This window comes from Ostrinia furnacalis, unplaced genomic scaffold (genome assembly GCF_004193835.3).
Source record: "Ostrinia furnacalis isolate ACB-3 unplaced genomic scaffold, ASM419383v2 OfSCF7356, whole genome shotgun sequence".
Classification (NCBI taxonomy): domain Eukaryota; kingdom Metazoa; phylum Arthropoda; class Insecta; order Lepidoptera; family Crambidae; genus Ostrinia; species Ostrinia furnacalis.
This window is the reverse complement of record NW_021137595.1, coordinates 207,783-232,378: the sequence shown is the minus strand read 5'-3', so window position 1 is coordinate 232,378 and position 24,596 is coordinate 207,783. Positions and strand designations below refer to the sequence as shown.

Sequence of the window (24,596 nt, the reverse complement as noted above, 5' to 3'; positions counted from 1 at the left end):
CCTAAGCTAAGCTAGGTCTAAGCGTAGTCCACAGCGACCCATTAGGATTTTTATGATCCATTTTTTATTCCCTATCATCCAAAAAAATCCTATCCATTAGGTGAATTAAGCGTCTGAGTGAAAGCCTTCTAAGTCTTCTGATGCCGGATATCGATACCTCTGGGCTCAAAGGTCGTAAAGGACAAAGTACGACTTTTCAGGAGAAGCAAAAAACGATTTTTTATTTTTTTATTCGACAATAACTTTTTTGTTTTTTGAGCTATTAAAATATGACCTAAGAAGAAAGTGCTTAGAATTCACAGCATTTTCCGAGGAAGTATTGAATAACTGGACTAGGGCAGTATTTACTGAGATAGATTTCCTTTACGCCCTCAAAATTACAATAAAAGACCTTTACGCCTCGCAAATATTCGTCCTAGGCAAGTTACTCAGGGCGTAAGTCTATTTTTATTTTACAAGACTACAAAATCATGGCAATAAAGGACAATTTACATAGTTTTATAGGTTTTCATAAGTCGTAACGGAACACCCAGGTAAGTTATTATGCAAGGGCAAATTGATAATTTAGCTTAAATATTTAATGTTTTATGGTATTTGATATGTAATATACCATTCCTTCACATATTTTTAATAAATTATGGTATTTTAAATGAAATAAAATTATTTTTCGTGGCTTCAAAATTTAATGCACACAATTTATGAAACTATTATTTAAGCAAGCAGAAGTTTTGATATCTTCGAACTAGAAGATACCATTTCCGATATAGGAGCGAATTTAGAAAATAAATATTATGACGTTTTTAAATAAAACTTCATAATAATGTCTTTTTTACACGAAAAGCCGAAACCAATTTAATTTTATTTATTTATTTAATCATTATTATTGTTTCGAAAAACTACAAATGGCGGACTTAATTCCATAGGGCAATCTGTCAATTAGTTGACCGTATGATACTGCAGCTAGGATAGAATTATTAAGGACGAACGAAAACCAAACTATAATTATTCTAAATTCTAAATAGATTAAATTTTAATATTGTTATTAATAATAGCTTGAAATTATGTCATTGTACTTGGTACAAAAGTAGAAAGGTTAGGTAAGTAAGATTACAAGTAGGAAGTTTTTCATTCCAGTAAAGTACATCCACTTAATTTACTCTTACATAATACAGTTTTTAAAAGCCAATTATTTTTAATATAAAAATATAACTTCGAAAAAAAGTGCATTCAAGCTTTTTACTTTTTAGTACATTAAGTCTCAACTGACACTACATATTTTTTCCCATGTTAAGCGTAAATATTTTTCCTACTAGTTATACTTTATTAGCTGATCCAAATAACTTTAGAAACTATACTTATTTATTATAATTGTTACAGTCAAAACTCAAAAGAACGTTATCGCGTTAGTCAAAATTACTAGGAAATCATTAAAAACAATTGTTTTACAATTGCTAGCGTTTTAAATTGCAATTTAAAACGCTTTACAATAGTAAAGCGTAGCATTTGTGTGGTTTATGCATACAAAACATACATACACTCGAAAAAACATAACCCTCCTTCTGCAGTCGGGTAATAATGACACCTTATGGTACTACAGTAAGGTGACTTCTTTTTCTCATCTAGCTTTTTCATTTTTCAAATTTGTATGATGACTATCCTAACTTAATTAGGTAATACGTTATTTTATAGCATGTTTTCATTTTGTTAGATCATCTTTTAATTATCTTTTACCTGACAAATACCTAGTTTCGTCAAATATGAGAAATAATAAAAAACATCATTCTTTACCCGATGTGGATAGATGTCATCATTTTTTAATGTACAAATCACATAAACGTTACACTCTAAAATAGTTATATTACATATTTTTGATGATTTTTTAGTTCTTTCGTTTGTTCTAAACGCACATACTTAAATACAATAAGAAACGTCTATAAAATTTACCTACTCAGTTGTTTTAATATCCTCTCTTTGTAGATTTTTAAAATATTTGTTTAGATAATCTAAGGGCGTAAAGGACAAATTATTTAGACTTTGGTATGAAAATTTGGGTTGTATAGGACAATAGACTATACTACATGTACATTATACGCCCAAAAATTTGTGTTTACTTGTTCTTTACTACCATGCTAACTGTACTAAAAAATGAAATGGTATTTACATCCCAATTTTCACGATGAATTCTGTTTAGCTTATCAAATATGATGGGTCGTAAAGGCACTTTTTTTGAGAATTTCGACAAACCAAATATACAGATCGATAGAGAATTAAATTCTGAGTACAACTGTATAAAAAACTCATTTTCGGTATTTTGTCCTTTACGACCTTTGAGCCCAGAGGTATCGATATGCTGACCCAAGCAGACCCATNGCAGGAGGAGGTATCTTTACCTTAAAGGCCGGCAACGCACCTGTAACGCCCCTGGGTCTGCGGGTGTCTATGGGCGACGGTAATCACTTACTATCAGGTGATCCGTCTGCTCGTTTGTTTGGAACAAAAGTCGTTATTTCCATTTTTTACATGTCCAAATCTTTCAAAGTATGGCAACACTGGAAAATGTTGTTTTTCCAAACGATACTCCTTAGCAAACTACGTAATCGCTCTATACAACTCGAGTTTCCCAAATGTTGCCAACTGCCCNGATGTCTACCGACGGAAATCCACTCAGGAGCACCCAAAGAAACACTGTTGCAAAAATGAGCCTTCTATACCAAAGTGGAGGGGTCTCCATACAAATCATTGCACTAAATTCCCTACTATTATCCCGGTTTTTGAAACAGGGACGCGCGCGATAAAGTTTTTCTGTGACAGACAAAATTCCACGCGGGCGAAGCCGCGGGCGGAAAGCTAGTGCCATATAAATTGGTACACAAGGCGAACTTAATACCGTTGATATACTAATAAATTGATTGAATAACTTGATACTATCTATATTAACAGTTAATCTAGTACATTATTCAAGTTGCTGCTTGGTCTAGTAAATAATTGATCGCGAGAGGCGCCGGTCCGTCTTGCTGTCAAGAAAAAAATCGCCGCCTTGCGTCTGGCAGACAACCCACACTATTGGATTATCACAGATTAGAGAGTATGTGTGGATTATACTTTAAGCGAATAACTCACACAGAGATTGGAAAATATGTCTCGGAATGCAAATAAGAACCACAACCTCTGGAAGGCAACAAAGTACCTCCCTCAGTGTTCTCCGCCTATTAACTCCGGTAATACATGAGTGCGAACTGACGAGAAAAATCTCAAACCTTTGCTATATGACAAGCCGGTTTATTTAAACCTAACGACACGGATAATCCAAAAAATCCACAGTTCAATCCAAAAATAAGATTGATTGAGCATACATTTTTTAAATACCTTCGCGAAGTAAAACTTCTGTACGTAGTACTTATTTTATTCTGTGGTTTTAGTTTAGTTTTAGCTTTATTAATCTAAGTTTAATCAATTATTTAATACATAGGTACCTACATTAATTGTAGTGTATCCTATTTTTACGGATAAATTGTGTGCTAAGCTAACTAAAGAATTTATTTAGCGCAAATCCGCCATAAACTACCTATATTATTTGATAAAAGTAAGTTTTTGTTAATAAAACAAAATAATTACATTACGTTACGTACGATAAACGATTTTAAATCATTATGTCGTATCCAATGATACTAAAGAACTATAGATATGTTACGTTCATAGAAATTACGATTTGAATTCGTGCCGAGCTATTCCAAATTNTGGTTAAGTTTAACATAACGAGTGTTATTTAATGCCAAAATCACGAAATCTTATGCGTAGTACGTATATATCGATGATATTTTGTATGTAAATAATTCAAAACAAAACTCTTTTTTTCTCTTAACTCCAGGGATAGATTGCAGTGCGCTTCGGTTTACACATTAGTACTGGCATGAGGAACAAAATGCACTATGGGTTGATTCTGGGCAGCACTTGGTCCAGACCCTGGCACTATCCTTTGAAGATCTAAATAGTTATACACAAAAAATATGATAATGTAAAGCTGTGATCAAACCAAGGCCTTTGCCTTGCTCTAAAAAGCAAACTTGCCTAGATGATGGCAATTCACTCATGATACAATATAATTAAGTATAATAGCTGGATAACCCTTTCAGGACGACCTAACACGATCGTGCACGTTATTTCAAAAAAATCCCGCGACTTTTCTAACCTACTTTTCGGGCCCAAGACGCTAGCCAACGATCGTGCATCAGTCTGTTTATGAATTAAACGCATAGGTGCGAGAGAGAAGGCCGTCAGTGTTCTTTGACACCGAGGTAAAGATGTCGACCTCTTTTGTTGAGCGGAGTGGTCAGCGTTAGTACTAATTATTTCGTGATTAATTCAACTATTTTACTAGAATTTTGGTTTTAATATTTTGTTTAGTTAGTAATGTGATTCGGTAAATCAAATTTTTGGCATTATTTATTTTGCAGTGGGAAATATTACCTCTCAAAATTTTGTTTGCACGATAGTGACGATCCGACTCAAACCCAACATTCGGTGACATACTTTGTATGGCGGTGAACTATTCTATTTTAATGCTTTTAATTAAATTTCGGCTTTTAGAAACAGAATTAACGGGTGAATTCAGCTTATTGGGCATGTCAATTATTCCGAAATTGAAGAGATGGAACATGATGAAGGCAATTTAGAAGTCTTGGTTTGCCATTGATGCCTACTGATGAGCCTCAATCACCTCCAAGACCTGGTCCATTGTCAGTTACTGTGCCAATAGCTCTCTAAAAGTCGTCGGAAAGCCATGCGACTGGCCAAAGGGTTTTGATACAGATGCCATTGAACCAGAGGGATTATTACTATCCAGAACTATTGTCAGCAGTAGTAGTCTCCTTTGACCTACAGTGAAGGCTTTTGACGATATGTTTTTTGAACGTGCAGGTGTTTGTACCAATAATTATCCGCAAAACGGGAAAAGTATTGAATACCCCAGCAAAAAAGTTCAAAAAGTAGTTTGAATTAATTTCTTCATGGAATGTATTCCGTCCCCACGCATTCACGTGTATTGGCGTCGAATAGAATGAGATTGGCTTTAGTTGCTGACAAAATTTTCAGAGATCTATTTTGAGTTTTAGTGTGGCTTTCCATGTTGTAAACAGTGATGAAGCTCCTGCAGTAGGAAAACCAGAATTGAGTTTCGGAAGGAAGGGCATGCTGTGCCTACTCAAGTCTAGAATGCTTGAGATAAAGTAGAAAGACAACATTTTTTTTATTCCGTAGACGAGCAAATGGATTTCATTCTCTGGGACATGTTCACATGGTTTATGACAATTAAAAAATCAAAGCCACATTCACAGGAGCTTTCGTCGCTACTAACCATGATGGTTTGATGATTGACTTCGAAGTTTATCAGGCCGCAACAATAAACTTTGAAGATCTTTAGGTTTTTGAANTAACGTTTGCATATTCTATGGGCTTCATACTTTCGATTGGTATGGAGTTTGTTTAATAATCAAACCGATGAAATATTTAAAAATAAAACTTTTTTTAATGATTAATTAAACATATCCTGGACTGAAATTTATTAGGCAACCCTTAAGCAATATAATTATTGACATGTTAAATTGAATATAAAATATGTTTCATCAAATAAGCATCTCGGTGAAGGTCCTTGTATAGCGGGATCTTAGACTATTGGAAAATATGTCTCGGAATGCAAATAAGAACCACAACCTCTGGAAGGCAACAAAGTACCTCCCTCAGTGTTCTCCGCCTATTAACTCCGGTAATACATGAGTGCGAACTGACGAGAAAAATCTCAAACCTTTGCTATATGACAAGCCGGTTTATTTAAACCTAACGACACGGATAATCCAAAAATAAGGAGCATACATTTTTTTAAATACCTTCGCGAAGTAAAACTTCTGTACGTAGTACTTATTATTATTCTGTGGTTTTAGTTTAGTTTTAGCTTTATTAATCTAAGTTTAATCAATTATTTACTACATAGGTACCTACATTATTTGTAGTGTATCCTATTTTTACGGATAAATTGTGTGCTAAGCTAACTAAAGAATTTATTTAGCGCAAATCCGCCATAAACTACCTATATTATTTGATAAAAGTAAGTTTTTGTTAATAAAACAAAATAATTACATTACGTTACGTACGATAAACGATTTTAAATCATTATGTCGTATCTTATTATTTGTGAATAAAGAATTAAACAACTTACCAACATATTACGTGGGGACAACGTAGCGACTTGCGATCTCTGATCAATTGATTTTTTCAGAAGAACAAGGAAACTGAAAGAATACATTTTAATTATTTAATGAAGTAACTAGATGACATGCTGAATGCAACTTTTTTCTTTTTTTTTAACCCAGGAAGATGGGCCTGTCCATAACTACCTCCTCCGAGACTTGAACCCACTAAAACCTCGGGTATTCCCTCTGCCGCATAGTTGTCGGCGCCTTCGGGTACTAGAAAAGACCAAGGCGCCTTCCCACGCCCCCACTTAATGGGGGGCCGACAGAATTAGCCGGGACCACGAGGCTTATCCCGTCCGACGGCAGTAGTAGCCGGTAGCCTGTGCAATGCAGGCGTCCCCCCGCGTTTCTAACCTGCTGGCCACCACCAAGGGAAGGAACCACAGGAAATCCGTGACTGGAGAACGGTTTTTAACCCTAGAGTAGTCGCGCCTTTTCGTGAAACGCGAGTGCTCGCGTATGAGCATTTTGCCGCCCATACTTAAAGTCGTGGTTGTGTTTCAAATAATATTTTAAAAATATGAAAATCAGTTTAATATGTTAGAATAAAACATATACTTTTAGAAAATAGTATTTATCAAAGATTTGTGGTTAGAATACAAAGAAAAAAAAATGGTTTTGGAAATGTTAGTTAAAATATTAGAAACGTCATTGTCTTTACCTACCTTTACCATGAAAAATTACTTATTAGCACACTTAACGTTTTCTTCATCTGAAACATGTGCATAAGCAAAACAGTTCTGTCACATGTGCAATCATTGTGCATATAATGTACGTTGCACAGTAATTTTGCACAGCTATTGCACCTTTTGCACATCATCGTCAGATTCTGCCGCTGATTGATCTGTATAAGTATTGTCCTTACTTCGTTTACTTTCTCTATAACTTTCGTATTGTATTTTCCACAAATGTTTGTGAACCAGCTTCTTTGAAATCCGACGCAAAACGTGACATACGTTCAATAATCGTTCTCCATTGCGGTCACCTGCGCACTAAATTTCTTTTAATTTCTAACACATGTAGGTGAAGTATAGAGGGGCAGCTACTGAAAAGCTTGACCTTGACGAAAGCATCGTGTAGAAAATAACCCGATTTTTTTGCCGAGGGCGGCAAAATGCTCATAGCGCGAGCACTCTAGGGTTAATAAAAAAAAAATCCGATTATTTTACGTAGTTCAATCGAGGAGGCATCTGTAAACAATTGAAAGGTAATTAAACAAAAAATGCTATATTATTTGCAATATGGTTTTTAATCATCATCAGAGTCTAATAAATCGGTTTTATTTATTCCTATACTTGAAAGCAAGTTACTAGAAGGTCCAGAAACTCCTTCCTCTTTAATACTTTGAGTTAAATTAAACATGACTTTATTTCCGTCACTTCTATTTACGTCGTAGGATTTAAGTTTATTAGCAAGTTCTTCATCAAGCTCAGCATCTGTTAGATTGTCTTCAAAATCGGAATCGGTTTCAGAAGAAGAGTGCATATCAACCGAAACTAAATCCATCATCTTTTCTAAACAATTGATAAATTCATTAGCATCGAAGTTAATATTTTTGCTTTCTAAATCATTCTTTTCTTTAGTGTCAACGCCTTCAAAATCTGAAGATTGTTTTAAAAAATCTGTCAATTTTGTTGTTATAGTTTCAGGTGTTACAATATCATCATTATTGAATTTCACACTGTTACCATAACGATTATTTAGCATATTATTTAACTGACTAGGTTCAATACTTAACCAATCATCATTATCTTCATTGAGACTACTGTCAGTTTTATTGTGCTCTTTCAAAGATTCCTTGCATTTTAAAAACTCTCCTGTCGCCATTATGCTTGACACATTGTTGGACACATAAGTGCTAACAGGGCACTCCATCTCAAAGAAATAGTTCTTTGCTTTTTCTAGTAAATAATTATATTCCTTTGAATGTTCAATATTGTTTCTGAAATATCCATTCTCTTTTAAATTGTTTTTATACTTAATAAACTCTTTAGAACAAAATATATCTTTGGCTGCTGTTTTCATTAACATTTGAAACCCAAAGGTAATTTTGAATCCTAGTTCATCTCTTTTAGCTTCAGCTGATATTTTATGTTTCACACTTCGTATAAGTTTAGAATGCATGAGCATTGCATAAAGACATTTAGTGAAATTTACTTCAACATAGACATAATCACTCAAATCTATGTTTCCAACTGATTTCACATCAATAATGTCATGATTACAATATGTAGTAACAATTGGTGCAATGAGAGCTGGTTTTAACTTAAGTACTGCAGCAATTTCTAATGGCAAACGGACTATCACTCTTTGAATATTTTCTTTAATTTTTTCTGGATATGAACCAATTCTGGTTATTATAGTATTTTTGATTTCAGGTAATGCTCTTGTTTTTTCCGGAAATTTCACAAGTAATTCTATTGCATCATTGACANATGACATTGTTATTGTAAAATGTATGGATATTAGATAACAAACCCGTCTTAGTAGCATCCAATTTTACATCAGGAGAGGATTTTTTCCTCGACAAGAGATGTAATAAAAATCTACTAGTGCCTACCGTATAAGCTATTTTAAAATGATTTGCAATTTAAATCAGATATATTACTTAATGTTCCTTCGCCTTTTAAGAGTATAAAAATATATGTTTCTAAATATTTTATTGTTTTTTAGGTTTTTAACTTCAAAACCTGATACCGTCACTTTCGTGCAGTAAATTAATTTAAGTCTGAGCGTCACGATCGTGCTGGGTCCCCCCACGCAGAGGGGGGCGAGGGGGATTTTTAAAATTATTTTTTTGGAGTACCTTATACAATAATAAAACATGTTATGTAGTCAAATATGTTAATTTAAAAAAATCTGAAATCCGGCCTGAAAGGGATAAGAATTTTCAATAGCATTTATTTATTCATGGTGCATATGATACAGTTTTGACATCAAACTAAAGTAACATAGTTTTGACAAAATTAGAATCTTTAAAGAACACTCTTCCAATAACACTTTTCATACAAAGGTGCATAAAATTTAACTGTGCTCACTCAAATGTCTAAACTTACGCGATTTTCAGTGGTTTCTGGATTAGCCCATTTTGGTAAATAGTCAGCTGCCTCTATAAGCATAAAGTCTCCATCATTATCTATTATTTGGATAATCAATTCTGAGTATTTTTTGCTTAATTCCATAATAAGGTAAACAATGAACCATTCATCTTCAATGTTGTCTCCGAAGCAAGTAGAAGCAATAAGATGCATTGGCAGAGCTGAAATTAAAAGTGTACAAAATGAACAAAGTATTATACATAGTTAGCCCAACTTTGTGTGCATGCTAAATTGGAGACTTATTTGGTTCATTTAAATAAATAAATTATTACATTAAAAAAGGAAGAAACGGCTCCTTGTCACGACACAACAGAAAAGTTCTGGAGGAATTATTGAAAACCTATTTTGCAAGTACTTAAACCTCTCTACTGTAGAAAGTAAACAAAATGTTCCTGGTCTAGGGGCACTTAAATCCCATTTCTCACCAGAAAAAAGCATAGCCATGTTCGTCAAGTTAACTGACGAGATCATAATTTCTATTATGATCTCGTCAAATGTAAACATCTTTTATACCAAGTAGGATAAAAGATGTTTACATTTTGTATGTGACATCCTGTAATACCCATGTTTATGAATGAATAAATGATTATGATTATGATTAGATCTAGTTGAAACCGGCAGTGCAGATTATGGCGAGACATTTTATAATTAAACCAATTTAAACACTTACCGCAATTTTCGTCATTGAGAATAGGCAAACACACTTTGAACTCATCTCTATGCCATATGTATCCAGTTGCAAGAGTTTTGAGAGTTAAATTTATTTCTTTACACATGGTTTCCCAGTAAACACTATCAGAATTTGATAATGAAGAGAAAAATAAAGCATGCACCGTATCTTCATTTGTTACAGTTTGAAGTTCTGTCATCGTATTTTACTAGAATTTTTACCACACGCGAGTCTATCACAATTTTTCACAAATAAAACTCAGAAGTAAAATGCAAAACAACAAGACTCACTCACGGTTTTTAACAAGAGGTGAGCTTAGATTAATAAAACCTAGATGGATAGTCTTCATACAAACGCTTCGTCAAGAGTGAGGCAAAAATCTTATGTCATTAGTGTCAATTTTGTTGGGGAGTGTACAATAGACAGTGAAGGCGATTTTCCCGAAAGTAGGGAAATTTTTAATACGTTTTTAATTATTTTATAACTAACAAAAACAAAACGCATCATGTACTTACTTATTTATTGAATTCAAAGTACCTACCTAATTACAATAAGATAAATCGACTGAAAAGTCTCGATTTCATAAAAAAGGAAGTGTATCTAAGGAGGTGAGGTAGTGGTGTGGTGACAGACAAGACAAGACAAGCATAGAGAAAAGTAATACATAGGAAATAGAGAACCCTCTCTGTCAAATTTTTGAGCCTACTAATTGACAGCCTGGTGTTAAATTCCCTGTACTTAACCTACGTACTGTTATGAGCCTCAGAGGATTTGGGTTTTTAAAAAAAGAACACGAGATTAATAGGATAAGACAGCCGTCTAGTTCGGATGGTGGAATGAGACTGGCGTGGAGATGCGAGGGATCGCAGGCTATGGATAGAAAAGGATGAGTCGGCAAAAGGCGAAATGTCAGGTAAGCAATATAGGGTGCGAGGGCTATCTGTAACACCTCCCGGGGGTAGACTAAACATCGGGGTGAAATGAGCGATGTTTAGGAAAAACGGAAAAAGGTAAGTATTTAGATTTTACACATTTCTGCGTATACTAGGAGATGGGATTTCTTCTGCATCAGGATGACGTTTAATGATCTTCAAGGGAATGGCTGGTTCGGGAGTTGGAGGAGCTGGAGCTGGTTCTACAGGTAAGTTTTCAGGATTGGCGCGAGAGGATCTCGGGAAAAGGTAAGTTAGACGGCTGCGCGATTTAATGCATAAAAACATTTTTAAAATGCAAAACATAAAGATAAATACTTTCAAAATAATGGATTTGAAAAAATTCTACATTGTACATCAAAAAAACAATAATTCTTTGAAGGTTATGAGGGCCTATGTGTGCGTGAACTGTGTGTATGTGTGCGTGGACTTTATGTATGTATGTGTGCGTGTACTATGTGTGTATGTGAGCGTTACGTACGTAGGTTAAGTACAGCGAATTTAACACCAGGCTGTCAATTAGTAGGCTCAAAAATTTGACAGAGAGGGTTCTCTATTTCCTATGTATTACTTTTCTCTATGTCACTCACGGTTTTTAACAAGAGGTGAGGTGGTGGTGTGGTGACAGACAAGACAAGACAAGTGAGTGACCAAAAAATCAAAAATGTGACAGTGAGTGACAGACAGTCCTCCGGCAATCATGCGTTTAGCCGAAAATAGTGCGCTTGTTAGAAATTGTTAGCAAAATGGCGATCGTCATGGCAACCGCCGAAACTTTTGCATGTTTTCGAGGACACGTTTGCTAACTTAAAAAGTGACGATTTCCCTTACATTTTTTTAGCAGTGTTAGCATTTACCGCTAAAAGGACGCCATTTTTCTTACTGGCGACTGACTAGCGCTAGCTAGTGCTATTTTCTGCCAAACGCCCCCAATGTCAAATCTTTTTGTCATGTACCCTATAGTGATGTGAAAAGACGATTAACAAAACCAAATTTCGATGGTTCAGAATGAATTTAATGAAATTATCTATTAGTGTCAAAAAGAGTTCAACAACATAACTTCAGTACATTAATAATTGCCGGATCCAAGAATGCTGGGCCCAGATTGCGCTAATTTGTAATGTTTCCAACTCATTAGCGTTTCATCTCTAGCCCACACTTTAGAGTTAGACGCTCCAGGTCCACGCTAAAGTTCAGTCGCAAACAAAGACGAAACAACGGATTTTTTCACTAAAACACAGCAAATGAATTACGGTAATAAAACACAAAAAAAAAAACAGCGTACGTCAGCTGTTTTGACCAATCGTATTGCAGAATCGATGAAGCGCGTCTGGATTGGAGACGTTAAAAATTACCGTAATCGGGGCTCTGATTACGCTAAAAATTTTCATCTTCAACGTGCCCAAACGACGAACGAACATCAGCTGTTCTTACAAATCCGTATCACGGTGTCGTTTTGACAGCTAGTGAAACAAAGCATAGACGTAAACCTTAAGCTAAATATCTCATGTGACAATGAAAATACTAGGAAGGTACGTCCATTACCGTGATACCGAATTTGCACCTCAGCTGGAATAAAAAACGGAGCTCAACTGGAGAAGAAGCGCGTATGTATTGGAGACGTTAAAAATTAGCGTAATCGGGGCACAGTTGCGTCACGTTGCAGCAGCTGAAAAGTTTTACCGCAATCGGGGCCATAGTCCGCACCGCGATCACTTTGCTTTCGCTTTGCCGTCCCTCCTGCGCCGTTTCGTGTATGACCCTGACCCTGAGAGCTTAGCGGGACTTTTGTATTTTTTTAAATTGTATAAATTACAATTTTCATTCTTAAAAAAAAAATCTATCACCGTAGTCCGTGCCACAGCACAGATGAGGTCCTTACGCAGCTCATACTAAAGAATGAGGTTCATTTCGATTTTTAGTTGTTAATGCAGATTTATAGGGCTAAGAAATCCATAATACACAGTCCAAAAAAATTTTGTTCTACGACAAAAATTGACGAATTTATGGCCAAATTACTAAAAAAAGTTCACTGACCGCCCAGCACGTTAACGGTGACGTCACTATATCGGAATCGAGCGCAGCGTGCGTAGTTGCGTACTATGTAAATGAAAAATATTTTTTTCAGTTTTAGAGAAAATCTTTTACTAACATTTATTCATCAGAATAAAGTAAGCTTTCGCTATTTAAAAAAATTGAAATTTATATTTTTAACAATTTCTATTTTTAAAATTTACTGATGGGTTACATTATTTTGATGAATAAATGTCATTAAAAGTTTTTCTCTAAAAGTGATACTTTGGCTGGAAAAATATATTTTCCATTTTCTGCGACAGTGATGATCCTCATTGTCAACTATCGATTCAAGATCGATCCCCAATTCCCCCATCCCTAAAATGTCAAAATCTCCTTGGCAGTTGGCTTCTCCACCACAGATTAATTTCGCCATCGTCGAGGCGTCTTTCCATTCTATACATAGCCAGAACGCAAGGGTGTGAAACTAATCGAGTATAGTTTGGATGTGACTTTTTTTACTAAGCTCCTCCAAACCATAGAGAAAAGNTAACGAAACTTGGTACAATTATTCTTCATACTCCTGGGCAGGTTATAGGATACTTAGGAATTCCCACGAGACCGGGAATTAGCGGGAAAATCCTTTCGTACGAAAAATCTAAACCGCTTAAGTTAGACGCTTGAAATTTGGCATGCAGGTACCTTAGTAAACTTAAAGCTTAGTTACAACAGGATATTGCAAAATTCCCATGGGAACGGGAGTTAGTGGGAAAAAACATTTGTATGAAAAAATCTAAACCGCGTAAGATAGACTCTTGAAATTTGGCATGCAGGTACCTTAGTAAACTTAAAGCTTAGTTACAACAGGATATTGCAAAATTCCAACGGGAACGGGAGTTAGCTGGAAAAAAAATTTGTATGAAAAAATCTAAACCGCGTAAGATAGATGAAGGGGGTAAAACGGGATCCACGCGTACGAAGTCGCGGGCGGCCGCTAGTCTAAAATAAAAATTGACAAATTCGATAATGTATTTATTTTTCTACTCCCCATAACCTTGTTAAAAATGATATTGTAGGTAACATGAAATGGTCGTTTTTACATTTTGTTCACCGCTAGACTTACTATTTGACATTATTTTGCTATTTTTAATTAAATAATTACACTAGATACTAATTTGTATTGCGTGCGCGACTGTATCCATGCGCAGCTATCCCCTCCACGTTTCGTTCAGCGCTAGAGTTACGTGCCGCGATCTGTAATAATATCGACACCTGCAAGGAAGAACATCGTAACTCAGTTTAGGCCATTTTTCAGGAGAGCACGACAAAGTTTAAAAAAAAAAATCTCATGTCATTTTAAATCCTAAAGGTTATCTGTCTTGAAAAAATAAGTTATTAATCGGATACCTAGACTATCTTATGATTATAATTAAAAATATTTATACTATATTCAATGATTTAACTCATGTTTTTGTGAGTTACAATCATATCCATTCATAATAATATATTCCAAGAAGTACATTGTAAGTCTGAGTTACAATGCTAAATTGTATCTTATTGCTAGGAGAAAATAATTGTATGTCTGAGATACAATTTTGAAAAAGTAAAAAAATAGTGTAATTAATTTGTTCCAACCAAACGCTGTTCAATATTGTACAAACTCCTTCCCCACGAATTTCCACAGCGACTGGCCTTACGCCGCCCACATCTAGGTGCATCCCGCGCATTGGCGTATCTAGGATTCTTTTTCAGGGGGGGCTGGCTCCTGATATGCCATGTCACGGGAGGTGCGATTAATATCATAGCTCATGAGTTAGTACTATCAACTATCATTTTCAAATCAGTAGCCCAATATCCACCCCGGCCACTCCGTAACGTGCCAACCCGGCCCCCCGCCACATACGCGCATGATCCCGCGACCTACTAAGTATATCGTCGGTCAACCGAGTAAAAACCAGCCCTAACAGCCATCTGTTCTACGAGCCCATCAGTGCTCAGCCTAGTGTCAATAATGGCAATTCTGTGGGCTATGTTGGACACTTTGATTGTCCTAAGAATCTCATTTTTGATCCCATCACGTAGAAAAACTCCAGTCATAGTTCACTCTATAGCCCTTTAGGTGATCTTGACCCTTCTTATCACGGCCAACCTGCGTCCGAAGTCTATTTAAAGACTTCCAGACTCATTACACCTCTCAGTCTTCTGTACCGGCTTCTTGCTTTCTTTGCCCGCGGCTTCGCCTGCACGAATTTCGGCCGAGTATAGCCTTTGTTACTCCGGGAAATGGCATATTCTAATGATCAAAGATTTTTTGGAATCATGTCAGTACTTTTACCCCCTTACTAATAAAACTTACACGCTTGTTGAACAGTGTTATAAAGTGACGTTTAGTATGGAAATGTCTTTTTAAAACATTGTTCAACAACTGTGTAACTTTTTATTAGTAAGGGGGTTAGAGTTTATCCAATACAAACGTAAAAAAATACAAAACTTTCCTTTTTTTTAAACTAATGCAATTTTTTTTTAAAAAAAACGCCTTAATGGCAATAAATAAGCAGACTTTTTTTTTTATTTCGAACGGGATAAAAAGTATCCTATGTCCTTCTCCTGGCTCTAAACTACCTCCCTGACAATTTTCAGCTAAATCGGTTCAGCCGTTCTTGAGTTATAAGTGGTGTAACTAACACGACTTTCTTTTATATATATATATAGATAGATTAGTATGATTAACATTGTATCTAAAGTTGTAATGGTTTAATCTTCAAAAGAATAGGATTGTAATCAAAGTTACAGATGAAAAATTTGATAGATTTGTACAGATGCAATAATAATTTCCAATAATATAAAGAAAATTCGTGTAAATTTTTGAATGGTCATCACAAAAAATAAAATGTAACTAAATACACCGTGAAATATTAGTGGTTGTTTTCCCGCGGCATGCGGCAGAATGATTTACCTTTAGTAGTAGGTACTACCGAATCGTGCGAGTTATTTTTGAAAAAAAAATGTTCTCAACTAATAAAAAAAAATATCATCAACTCGAAAGCGTAAGAAACAAGTCTTTTTTACAAAATGTGACGTATTCTGCCTGCCTCACGAAATCAATATTTAAAGTAAAAGAAGCTCTCGCACCTTAGTGCGAGAGCCATAAACTGAATCGCACACGCTCCGTACAGGCTAATTTTTTAATTGAATTATAAAAAACTTCCTTAATCTATTGTACTATCTTTTTATAGTAAGATAGAATCATTTTACTGCGGGAAAACAACCACTAAAATTTCACGGTGTATACAATCATAAAATCTTCCTAATCATAATACCTTAATACCTACAGCATAAACTGAATCGCACACGCTCCGTACAGGCTAATTTTTTAATTGAATTATAAAAAACTTCCTTAATCTATTGTACTATCTTTTTATAGTAAGATAGAATCATTTTACTGCGGGAAAACAACCACTAAAATTTCACGGTGTATACAATCATAAAATCTTCAAATACCCTTACTTACGATGTTTTTACACTGCCTAGATTTTGAACCATGAGGAATTTGAAAATGGACCTGAATGTCTCCAACTTCCTCATTGGCCCTAGAGCAATTCCAAGTATACCATCAATAAAAGCCTAATTAGAGTCATCAAACCTCTCAGTCATTCAATTAGAGCCATTAGAACTTCATAACTATGAGTTGTTTTCTATGTGTAAGCTGAGGACACGTGTCTCCAGCTGACACATCTGTATCTTCGTAAATATTTATGCTACGATAATGTATTATACCTCAAAAATTACAGTCGAATCCAAATAGTAGGCTTTCCACTTTTCAAGACTTTAGCTCAAATACTGTTAAAACCACGATCAAAAAACTATGTGCGAGCTGGAGTACCGTGTCTCCAGCTTACACATCTGTATCTTCGTAAATATTTAAGCTACATCAATGTTTTATATCTCATAAATTAAAGTCGAATAAAAAAACCCGACTTCAATTCTTTCAAAGCTTTATTTCGAACCGTTTTCGAACTACGAACCGATACGTATGTGTAAGCTGGTGACACGTAACACACGGTGGATTATTAAAACCGTATAAGTTAGAGTTGCGTTTTAAAGATCAAATAATTCGTTATAATTGAAGTACACACGAGACATAATTTCAAATCTCTAGGCCTCTTAGTTTCAGAATTAAAAGCCAAAAACTATTTTCCCGCCAAATAATTCAAATAATATGGGTCGACTGCGACGTTGCCGTTCCGTGAACTATTTTTAAAACATCTTAAATTCCTTTTAAATGACCCAAAACGTCATTCCCTAGGCATGTCCGTACTCCAAAAGTTTGTGTTTTGGAACCCATATTTATAGAAACATCAACTTGATCCTTTGTTTTAATTAACGAATAATCTATTTAATCGTATATTACACCCAATTCTTTTAATATCTTGCGGTTTCAATAAACAATAATTTGATTTTCTTAAGTTGAAAAAGAGTCCACAGCTTTTAGCGTCATTCCCTCGCCACGCACTGATTTTATAATTTTGCGCTTTAATATGTATTTAGAGTGAATGACATTTAGTTGAGTTTAAACTACGATACAAAGTTATCCTCAGACCATACTGGCTTTGCGGCAGCCGTTTTTTGAATTAGTGCAAACGTGCCAGTTGTTGCGGAAACATGTGTTGATCCAGTCACTTCGTCAGTCCCTAGTTGAGTAGCTTTATTGATTACAATAGGAAATTGTATATATTATAGTATTTACGTGTGGTTTTTCGGCTGTTTTCGGCACATCGTATTAAGCATTTTATAATTTAAAGTTAATCTGCATTTGTATTAAATTTTACTCCAAATCGTCAGTCCCTAGACCGTCAGGCCCTTGCTTAAAACGGCGCTAGGGACTAGGTTACTAGTTAGGGAACGACGTTTTTTATATAGTGTTAATAACAAAACAACTACATTAAGTATATTAACTTATCTATAAATGTTAAGGTCATAAGTTTTATACTTTATTAAAAGTGATATAGGAATAATGTAGTATTAAAAAAATTGAAAATTATAATTTCTCCTAAAATAAAGCATAAAGTGACTGGCCCTTTTAGACATAACATAATTATTAATTAAACTATAATTTACACTACTAAAGTATTCAAAAGCATCTTAAAAAAGTTTAGGACAAAATGACGTCGAAAATATACAGATTTTTATGGAATGACCCAATTATTCAGTTTTGGGTAATTTTAAATATCCACATAAAATATTTCAATTTTAGTATTATTAGGTAAACTGTTAGTATATTAGGGTTAGTAAACTTATCAATAATTGGAATTGATTTTCTTTTGTTTTTCAGAATAAAACTTCAGTTGCCAGACTTAAGCTGTGTTCCAATTGTTCCCCCAGAATCACATTCAGAAGACCCACAGGATCATGGTGGACGTGTGAGGTCATTCCCTCATGTCAGAGGAAACTGGGCTACCTTTATTTATGTAAAATGTTAGTAATAATGCATTATTTTACTATATTACAGTGGTTTTTTTTATTCTAAAGATTACATAAAATTAATGAACAGAAATAATTAATAAGTGCATAATTAATTATATTTTTAGATCCTGAAGAAGAAAGTCTATTAAGCCTTTCACAAAGATTATTGGGCATATTGTCTGCATTTAAAGACTCTTGCCACGTCTGTGACAATGTTCATATAAGTTTGTCCAAGACAGTGGTGTTACAGTATCATTTGATAACACCATTCACAAGATCTCTGCAAGAAGTATTTCGTAATATTGATTGGTATGTATTATTTACTAAGTTTCTTTTCTTCTTTATGGCTCTCGCGGATTGCGTTTAGCCACGACGGGGTTCTTGATTTTTGCGTTCAGATTACTAAGTTCTTTAAAAACATTAATACATACAACAATCCATCCACAAAGTTACTAGTTACGTATGAGGTGTGTTACAGATTTATTCCTTGTACAATAATAATTAAAGTTATAGTCCAAAACTTTTGCAAACAAAACTTGTTGATGTTACTACAATTTTTTTNCGACTCGTTAATGTTTCTCGTCGGCCAGTTAGTGTGCCCGAAACATAATTTCACCTGCGTTTTGTTATTTATCAAGCGCGGCATTGTAATAACTCGCACACACACACTGCAATACGTTTGGGCACAACATTGGACTGACTGGGACGATTGTTTATGTTGTGGCGCTCCCGCATGCCGATCGGCGACTCGGCGCGGGCTGTGGGCGCGGAGCAACTGGCTGGCATATCAATATGGCCGACTCACGCGGCGCGGCACGTGGCAGCGGTCGTTGCCCTCGGCCGGCTACTACGATAGTGCGTAAACGAATACTCTGCGCGCTCAAAGGATGATTTATTTTTTATTTTTTTCGAAACATTCTTTGTCGTTTTACTCGAAAACTAGCCTGAATTTTTTTTTAAAAACACTTGGGTTGTATTTGTATGATTTTATTAGATGCGTTGGTAAAGTATGATCAGTATAAAAAATAACACCTTATATTATGATCATTAACAAATAGTAATTTTTATTGAAACATTTTATAGAACATTTATGCCCTCATATTATTATTATCCATAAAGAATATTTCCTGTTTGTTTAAAACCTACTTGATTTTTAAATTTATTTGTGTTAAATATTATATTTTCAGCTTTTGCTTGGATTTTTCTGGTATAAAACTTTACTGTAATGAGGAAAACACAAGAACATTTATTGCCTTAGAAGTGGATTATTCTTCTAAAAGAAGGCTATTGCAACTGAGCCAAAACGTTGACGACGTGTTGAAGGAATATAAACTTCCATTATTCTATGAGGTGAGAATGATGCATACAATTTTTTGTAAGTTATTTAAAAACAACAATTTTTTATATACATACAGGGTGGAAACGATAAGTGATCTCATTCGATTTTTTCTAAACTATACAAGATATCGAAAAACTGGTTACTAATCCTGAAAGTGCTTCACAAGCTCTATCCAACGGTACCAATATTAGGTTACAGAATTAACTGGATCTATCCGAAAATTTAATGTTTTCAGTCTCCATACTAAATGTATGCCAGCCAAACAATAATAGAAGTATCAATTTTTTTTATTAAATAATAAACACTTAAAATGAACTCGTAAATTGCATTCTTATTTAAAATTATTCTTGGAAAACATTGGTTTTAGGCTTTACTTGCTATAAAATTAACCAGACAGAGTGCCATGACTGTGGCTGTACTAAATGTATGGAAGCTGGAAACAATGAATTTTCGAATGAATCCAATTTATTTTGTAACCTATTATTGGTACCGTTAGATAGAACTCGTGAAGCACTTTCAGGACCAGTAACCAGTTTTTGAATATCTTGTATAGTTTTTAATATTATGTGGTTTTACTAAATGTATGGAAGCTGCAAACATTGAATTTTCGGATTGATCCAGTTTATTCTGTAACCTATTATTGGTACCGTTTGAAAGAGCTTGTGAAGCACTTTCAGAATCAGTAATCAGTTTTTCGATATCGTGTATAGTTTAGAAATAATCGAGTGAGATCACTTAACGTTTCCACCCTGTATAATATGTATATGTTATGACATAAATACTTAATTGATGGAGATCCACACTGCGAATTTATCTCGCCTAATTATCTAATAGCCCATTGTCTAATCTTATTTTTTAATTTAATATTAAAAGTTCAATTGACCTATGTACTGTCTGAATTTTTGTTTCAGAATCCATCATTTCACATGAGTATAATTTGGTTGACTGGGGACAAAAAGGCTGAACTGTCGAGTTTGATGTCTGAATTCAACAACAGCTTAAACAAAGAGTTGGGAAATACAATTAATCCAGTTTTGGTGTCAGATTTAAATTGTAAAATTGGAAACAAATATTTTCAATTTACATTGCAGTGAAGATTAACCATGAACAACAAAGTGTATATAAACCCAAAATTTAATAGGCCAACCTCGACTAATCTGCCTCCAGCTGCAAGTAATAATATGCATGTAAATCCGAAATTTTCTCAACACATGTTGCATAACAACAGTAGAATATATGTTAATCCACATTTCATTAAATTGAATGCCAATCATGCACACGGTCAAAGAGAAGATTATGATACACATTCAAAAAGTGAACATCCTCCTGTAACAGCACAAGTAAGTAACACTTCAATAGTTGCTACTTCTAAATCGAGATACTCTTTAGTAAGACACAATGCAACACAAGCTTTACCGAATCAGACACATATGAAAGCTACTACTATAAAACTAAATAAATATAAATCAGTTGCTATCTGTGATTTCAAAAAAATATTAGATGTAAAAGTATCTCAGCAAGTAAATAATAAACCAGATCCTGTGAGTAGACAGCCATTATTAGGCCGCAGTGACAAAACGCTAACTAATCCAAAACCGAAAGCTGGCTTTCAATATGCGGGTAGGCAGATTTCTAATAAAAACCACATTAGAACAAGATTTAAGCTCCGAAACATATCACTTGATTCTGTTAAAAGCGTGCCCAAATCGAGCCCCTATAAGCTGAAACCGAAAACAAATCTAAAGAAGAATAATATTCCTTGCCCCTTATTTAAAAAATACGGAAAATGCTTGAGAAGTATTCATGGAATTTGTGACTTCCTTCATGATAAAAAACATGTGTCTATATGTAGAAAGTTTATGAAAGGTATTTGTCATGATAGTAATTGCCTCCTTTCTCATGATGTAACGAGTAAAAAAATGCCCACTTGCAATTTTTATTTAAAAGGGATGTGTTCCAAAGAAAATTGTCCTTATGTTCATGTGAAATTAAACGAAAAAGCAAAAGTTTGTTCAGATTTTTTGAAAGGCTATTGCGAGAAAGGCGACAAATGTTTAAATCGCCATGTTGATATTCATCAAGGCACGGAAAAGAATAAACGTGAAAAGCAAGTTGTGTGCTCCTTAAAAAATAAAAAGACTCCTCAAAGAAATGTACGTAAATATAAATTAAGTGTAAATAAAGATTTACCTAAAATTGTACAAAAATCTTCCGAAAAAGATTCGAAACCCAACATAACCAGCCTTACCGACACGCGATATTATAAAGAAGTCCAAGAAACATCTGCCAACATGTCTGAGCCTAGCGAAGTTATTAAACCGACGAGATGTAAATTAGGCACTTTGCCTTCTTTTATAAAACTTTGAAAATGAAACTGTTGTTAAGTACCTACTTGTTTTTCAAAGTTGAGTTACTTACTTGTGCTGTCTGCATGACTGTGTGTGTTTTATTATGACGTCACTGTGAAAGAAACTGTGTCAGAAAATCAAATATTTATAATAATATGTTCTTTCTTATCACTAAAGAAAGGGAAGTACATAATAATGTGCACCTTCAAAATAAAAATTACAACAGTCCCTGAAACTACGCAATCAGATGCAGCAAGTTTTACTACCTATATTCGTAAAGGATAATACAAATAATAAATAAAAGAATTTTTTTCATCTATTTCACTATGCATTATGAAGTTTTATAGGCTGCTGCGCCTTCTAAGGCTCGGTTTCCACCAAGGTGGAGCGGAGTGGAGACGAGAGATGTGCAGCGAAGCTGGCAGTCTTATTCCACTAAAGCAGAGCGGAGAGGATACGAGACGAGAGGAGATTTGTGTGAGCTGTCAGCTGTCGAATTGACAATCTATTGCTGTCTATGAAACATCACACAGCTCCGCGTCGCGCCGCCGCCACCGCTGTCAAATTCTATAGAAAAATTTGTCCGCCTGACACTTCTATTTTCTCCGCTCGATCCATTTCCACCGAAGCGGAGGAGGTGTGAAAATAATGAGATCTGATTGTTATTTAAAACATCTCTGCTCCGCTCCGCTTTGGTGGAAACCGGGCCTTTTATCATGACGTTATATAATGACGACTAGTAGTTATGTTATGCCAAGAGATATAATAATTACATTTAATGATCAAAATATTAGCTGAGCTGATGAGGCAAATTAGTTTCGTAATCTACCATTGACTATGTTTATTGTTTTGGTAAAAAACAGCAAACGTATTAATAATGTAAATAATTTACCAAACTCTTCCGCTATTGCCATGTCTGTAAATCAAAAGGAATACGTGTAGTCCGGCAAAATAACAATAAGTAATATTCAAAATTTGTATCTTTGTAATTTGAGTAGGTAAATCTGCCATAAACGGCAAAGCGAAAAAAAAAACATGGCGGTCACTGAGATGGAAGGCCTGTTTCCTATATTTTTCTAAGCTTTTTTGACATTTACAAAATCGGACTCCAACTTTCACTAATCTTTTGGAATGTTCACTAAATCTTAGGCAATTTTTTAAATACATAGTATCATAGGTATTTTATGAACAAAATAAAATTACCAAAGTTAATTGGCGCGGACTATACATATAGGTACATACACAACACAATGAATATGCCAAAGTGCCTTAATAGTACATTATGAAATAGGGGTTTATTCCACTTTGATCACCTGGCTTTGATCACAGTGGACTCCAAGCGACAATTTGGTGTCCTTTGATCACCCATGGATAAGATGACCTGAGTGATCAAAGTGGTCTGGATGTTTGTTACTCTTTCACGCAAAAACTACTGAAAGGATTTTGATGAAACATTACAGTATTGTTGTTTATAATCCAGAATAGCATGCTATAATTTATGACGATCTGTGACTAACTAAATTAACTATTCAGAGTTGTGATGTATTAATTGTCGTTTGGAATCCACTTTGATCACCTGGGTGATCAAAGCCAGGTAATCAAAGTGGAATAGACCCTAATTATACCTGGAATTAATTAAGCTGGATTCGGCATGTAGAGTATTACAAGCACCGAACTTGGCGTAACCTCTATGGTTATACGCGTGCCTGGGGGCGTAGTGTGTTTACGTCAAACGCATTCGATGTCAACTGCCTAAAAAAGTGACAATAAATGTATGACGGACTAGCTTTTGCCCGCGGCTTCACCCGCGTGAAATTTAGTTTGTCACAAATCATCATAAATTATAGCCTATATATGTTATTCTGGGTAATAAACAATAATAAGTTTCATCAAAATCCGTTCAGTAGTTTTTGCGTGAAAGAGTAACAAACATCCAGACATCCAAACTTTCGCATTTATAATATTAGTAGGATTGTACTAGGGGTAGCGGAAACTTTCAATATTCGTTTCAAAGTGGGTGTTATACATAATAACACCCACTGGTGTAGTAACATCTTATCTATTTTTTGACATTGTATTATAAAAAAGTTTATAAAGAATATAAAGTTAAACTAATAATACATTACAAAGTAGGTATTAGCATAAATACTTAGGTACGTTCCATTTGCGGTTTGCACCTCCACTGAAGAATACGCTCCCAATAATATTATGTTAAAAAGATTCTATTTTCTGTGTTTGAATTCTTATAATAACAATAACTGAGGATCTCACTTCAGTCCTTAATAATGTGTAAAAATAATAAATCATCTGAAGATGTAAAATTTCATGTAAATATGTATAATAGATTATTATTATGTTTAAGACTTTTTTATGTTTTATAATAAAGAGTACAGTACCTAAATTAATTTGTATTTATTGACTAATCTGCCATTTTGATTTAGGATGGGTTCATAATAACACTATCCTGTCCTTTCCCGGAACTCGA

The 24,596-nt window shown here is 34.6% G+C and overlaps 4 protein-coding genes across 4 annotated transcripts; 2 read left to right on the top strand and 2 right to left on the bottom strand.

The window, feature by feature from the left end:
- Nucleotides 1–5,979: 5,979 nt before the first annotated feature.
- LOC114364176 (protein ecdysoneless homolog) lies at nucleotides 5,980–8,563 on the bottom strand. The gene is made up of 3 exons (XM_028320199.1): nucleotides 7,389–8,563; nucleotides 6,390–6,659; nucleotides 5,980–6,284 (listed from the first exon to the last, which is right to left on the bottom strand). Exon 1 carries the CDS (start codon nucleotides 8,376–8,378, stop codon nucleotides 7,497–7,499), a length of 882 nt encoding a protein of 293 aa, XP_028176000.1. The 5' UTR covers nucleotides 8,379–8,563; the 3' UTR covers nucleotides 5,980–6,284; nucleotides 6,390–6,659; nucleotides 7,389–7,496.
- Nucleotides 8,564–9,150: 587 nt separating this feature from the next.
- On the bottom strand, nucleotides 9,151–10,235 carry LOC114364177 (protein ecdysoneless homolog). Its single transcript, XM_028320200.1, has 2 exons — nucleotides 10,017–10,235; nucleotides 9,151–9,507 (listed from the first exon to the last, which is right to left on the bottom strand). Exons 1-2 carry the CDS (start codon nucleotides 10,213–10,215, stop codon nucleotides 9,287–9,289), a joined length of 420 nt encoding a protein of 139 aa, XP_028176001.1. The 5' UTR covers nucleotides 10,216–10,235; the 3' UTR covers nucleotides 9,151–9,286.
- Nucleotides 10,236–18,154: 7,919 nt separating this feature from the next.
- Nucleotides 18,155–20,880, top strand: LOC114364171 (U6 snRNA phosphodiesterase). The gene is made up of 5 exons (XM_028320195.1): nucleotides 18,155–18,177; nucleotides 18,237–18,436; nucleotides 18,550–18,733; nucleotides 19,612–19,774; nucleotides 20,675–20,880. The coding sequence occupies exons 1-5, from the start codon at nucleotides 18,155–18,157 to the stop codon at nucleotides 20,855–20,857; spliced, it is 753 nt and encodes a 250-aa protein (XP_028175996.1). The 3' UTR covers nucleotides 20,858–20,880.
- Nucleotides 20,856–23,296, top strand: ZC3H3 (zinc finger CCCH domain-containing protein 3). The gene has a single exon (XM_028320198.1). It carries the CDS (start codon nucleotides 20,867–20,869, stop codon nucleotides 22,127–22,129), a length of 1,263 nt encoding a protein of 420 aa, XP_028175999.1. The 5' UTR covers nucleotides 20,856–20,866; the 3' UTR covers nucleotides 22,130–23,296.
- The last annotated feature ends 1,300 nt before the right edge of the window (nucleotides 23,297–24,596 follow it).

Excerpts from the sequence above, each read along its gene's own strand:
- LOC114364176 (XM_028320199.1), bottom strand. The coding sequence starts at position 8,378 with ATGCTCATGCATTCTAAACTTATACGAAGTGTGAAACATAAAATATCA.
- LOC114364177 (XM_028320200.1), bottom strand. The coding sequence starts at position 10,215 with ATGACAGAACTTCAAACTGTAACAAATGAAGATACGGTGCATGCTTTA. Across the intron at positions 9,508-10,016 it reads TCTCAATGACGAAAATTGCG|CTCTGCCAATGCATCTTATT; the intron begins GTAAGTGTTTAA and ends TTTTAATTTCAG.
- LOC114364171 (XM_028320195.1), top strand. The coding sequence starts at position 18,155 with ATGACCCAATTATTCAGTTTTGG. Across the intron at positions 18,734-19,611 it reads GTATTTCGTAATATTGATTG|CTTTTGCTTGGATTTTTCTG; the intron begins GTATGTATTATT and ends TTATATTTTCAG. Across the intron at positions 19,775-20,674 it reads AACTTCCATTATTCTATGAG|AATCCATCATTTCACATGAG; the intron begins GTGAGAATGATG and ends TTTTTGTTTCAG.
- ZC3H3 (XM_028320198.1), top strand. The coding sequence starts at position 20,867 with ATGAACAACAAAGTGTATATAAACCCAAAATTTAATAGGCCAACCTCG.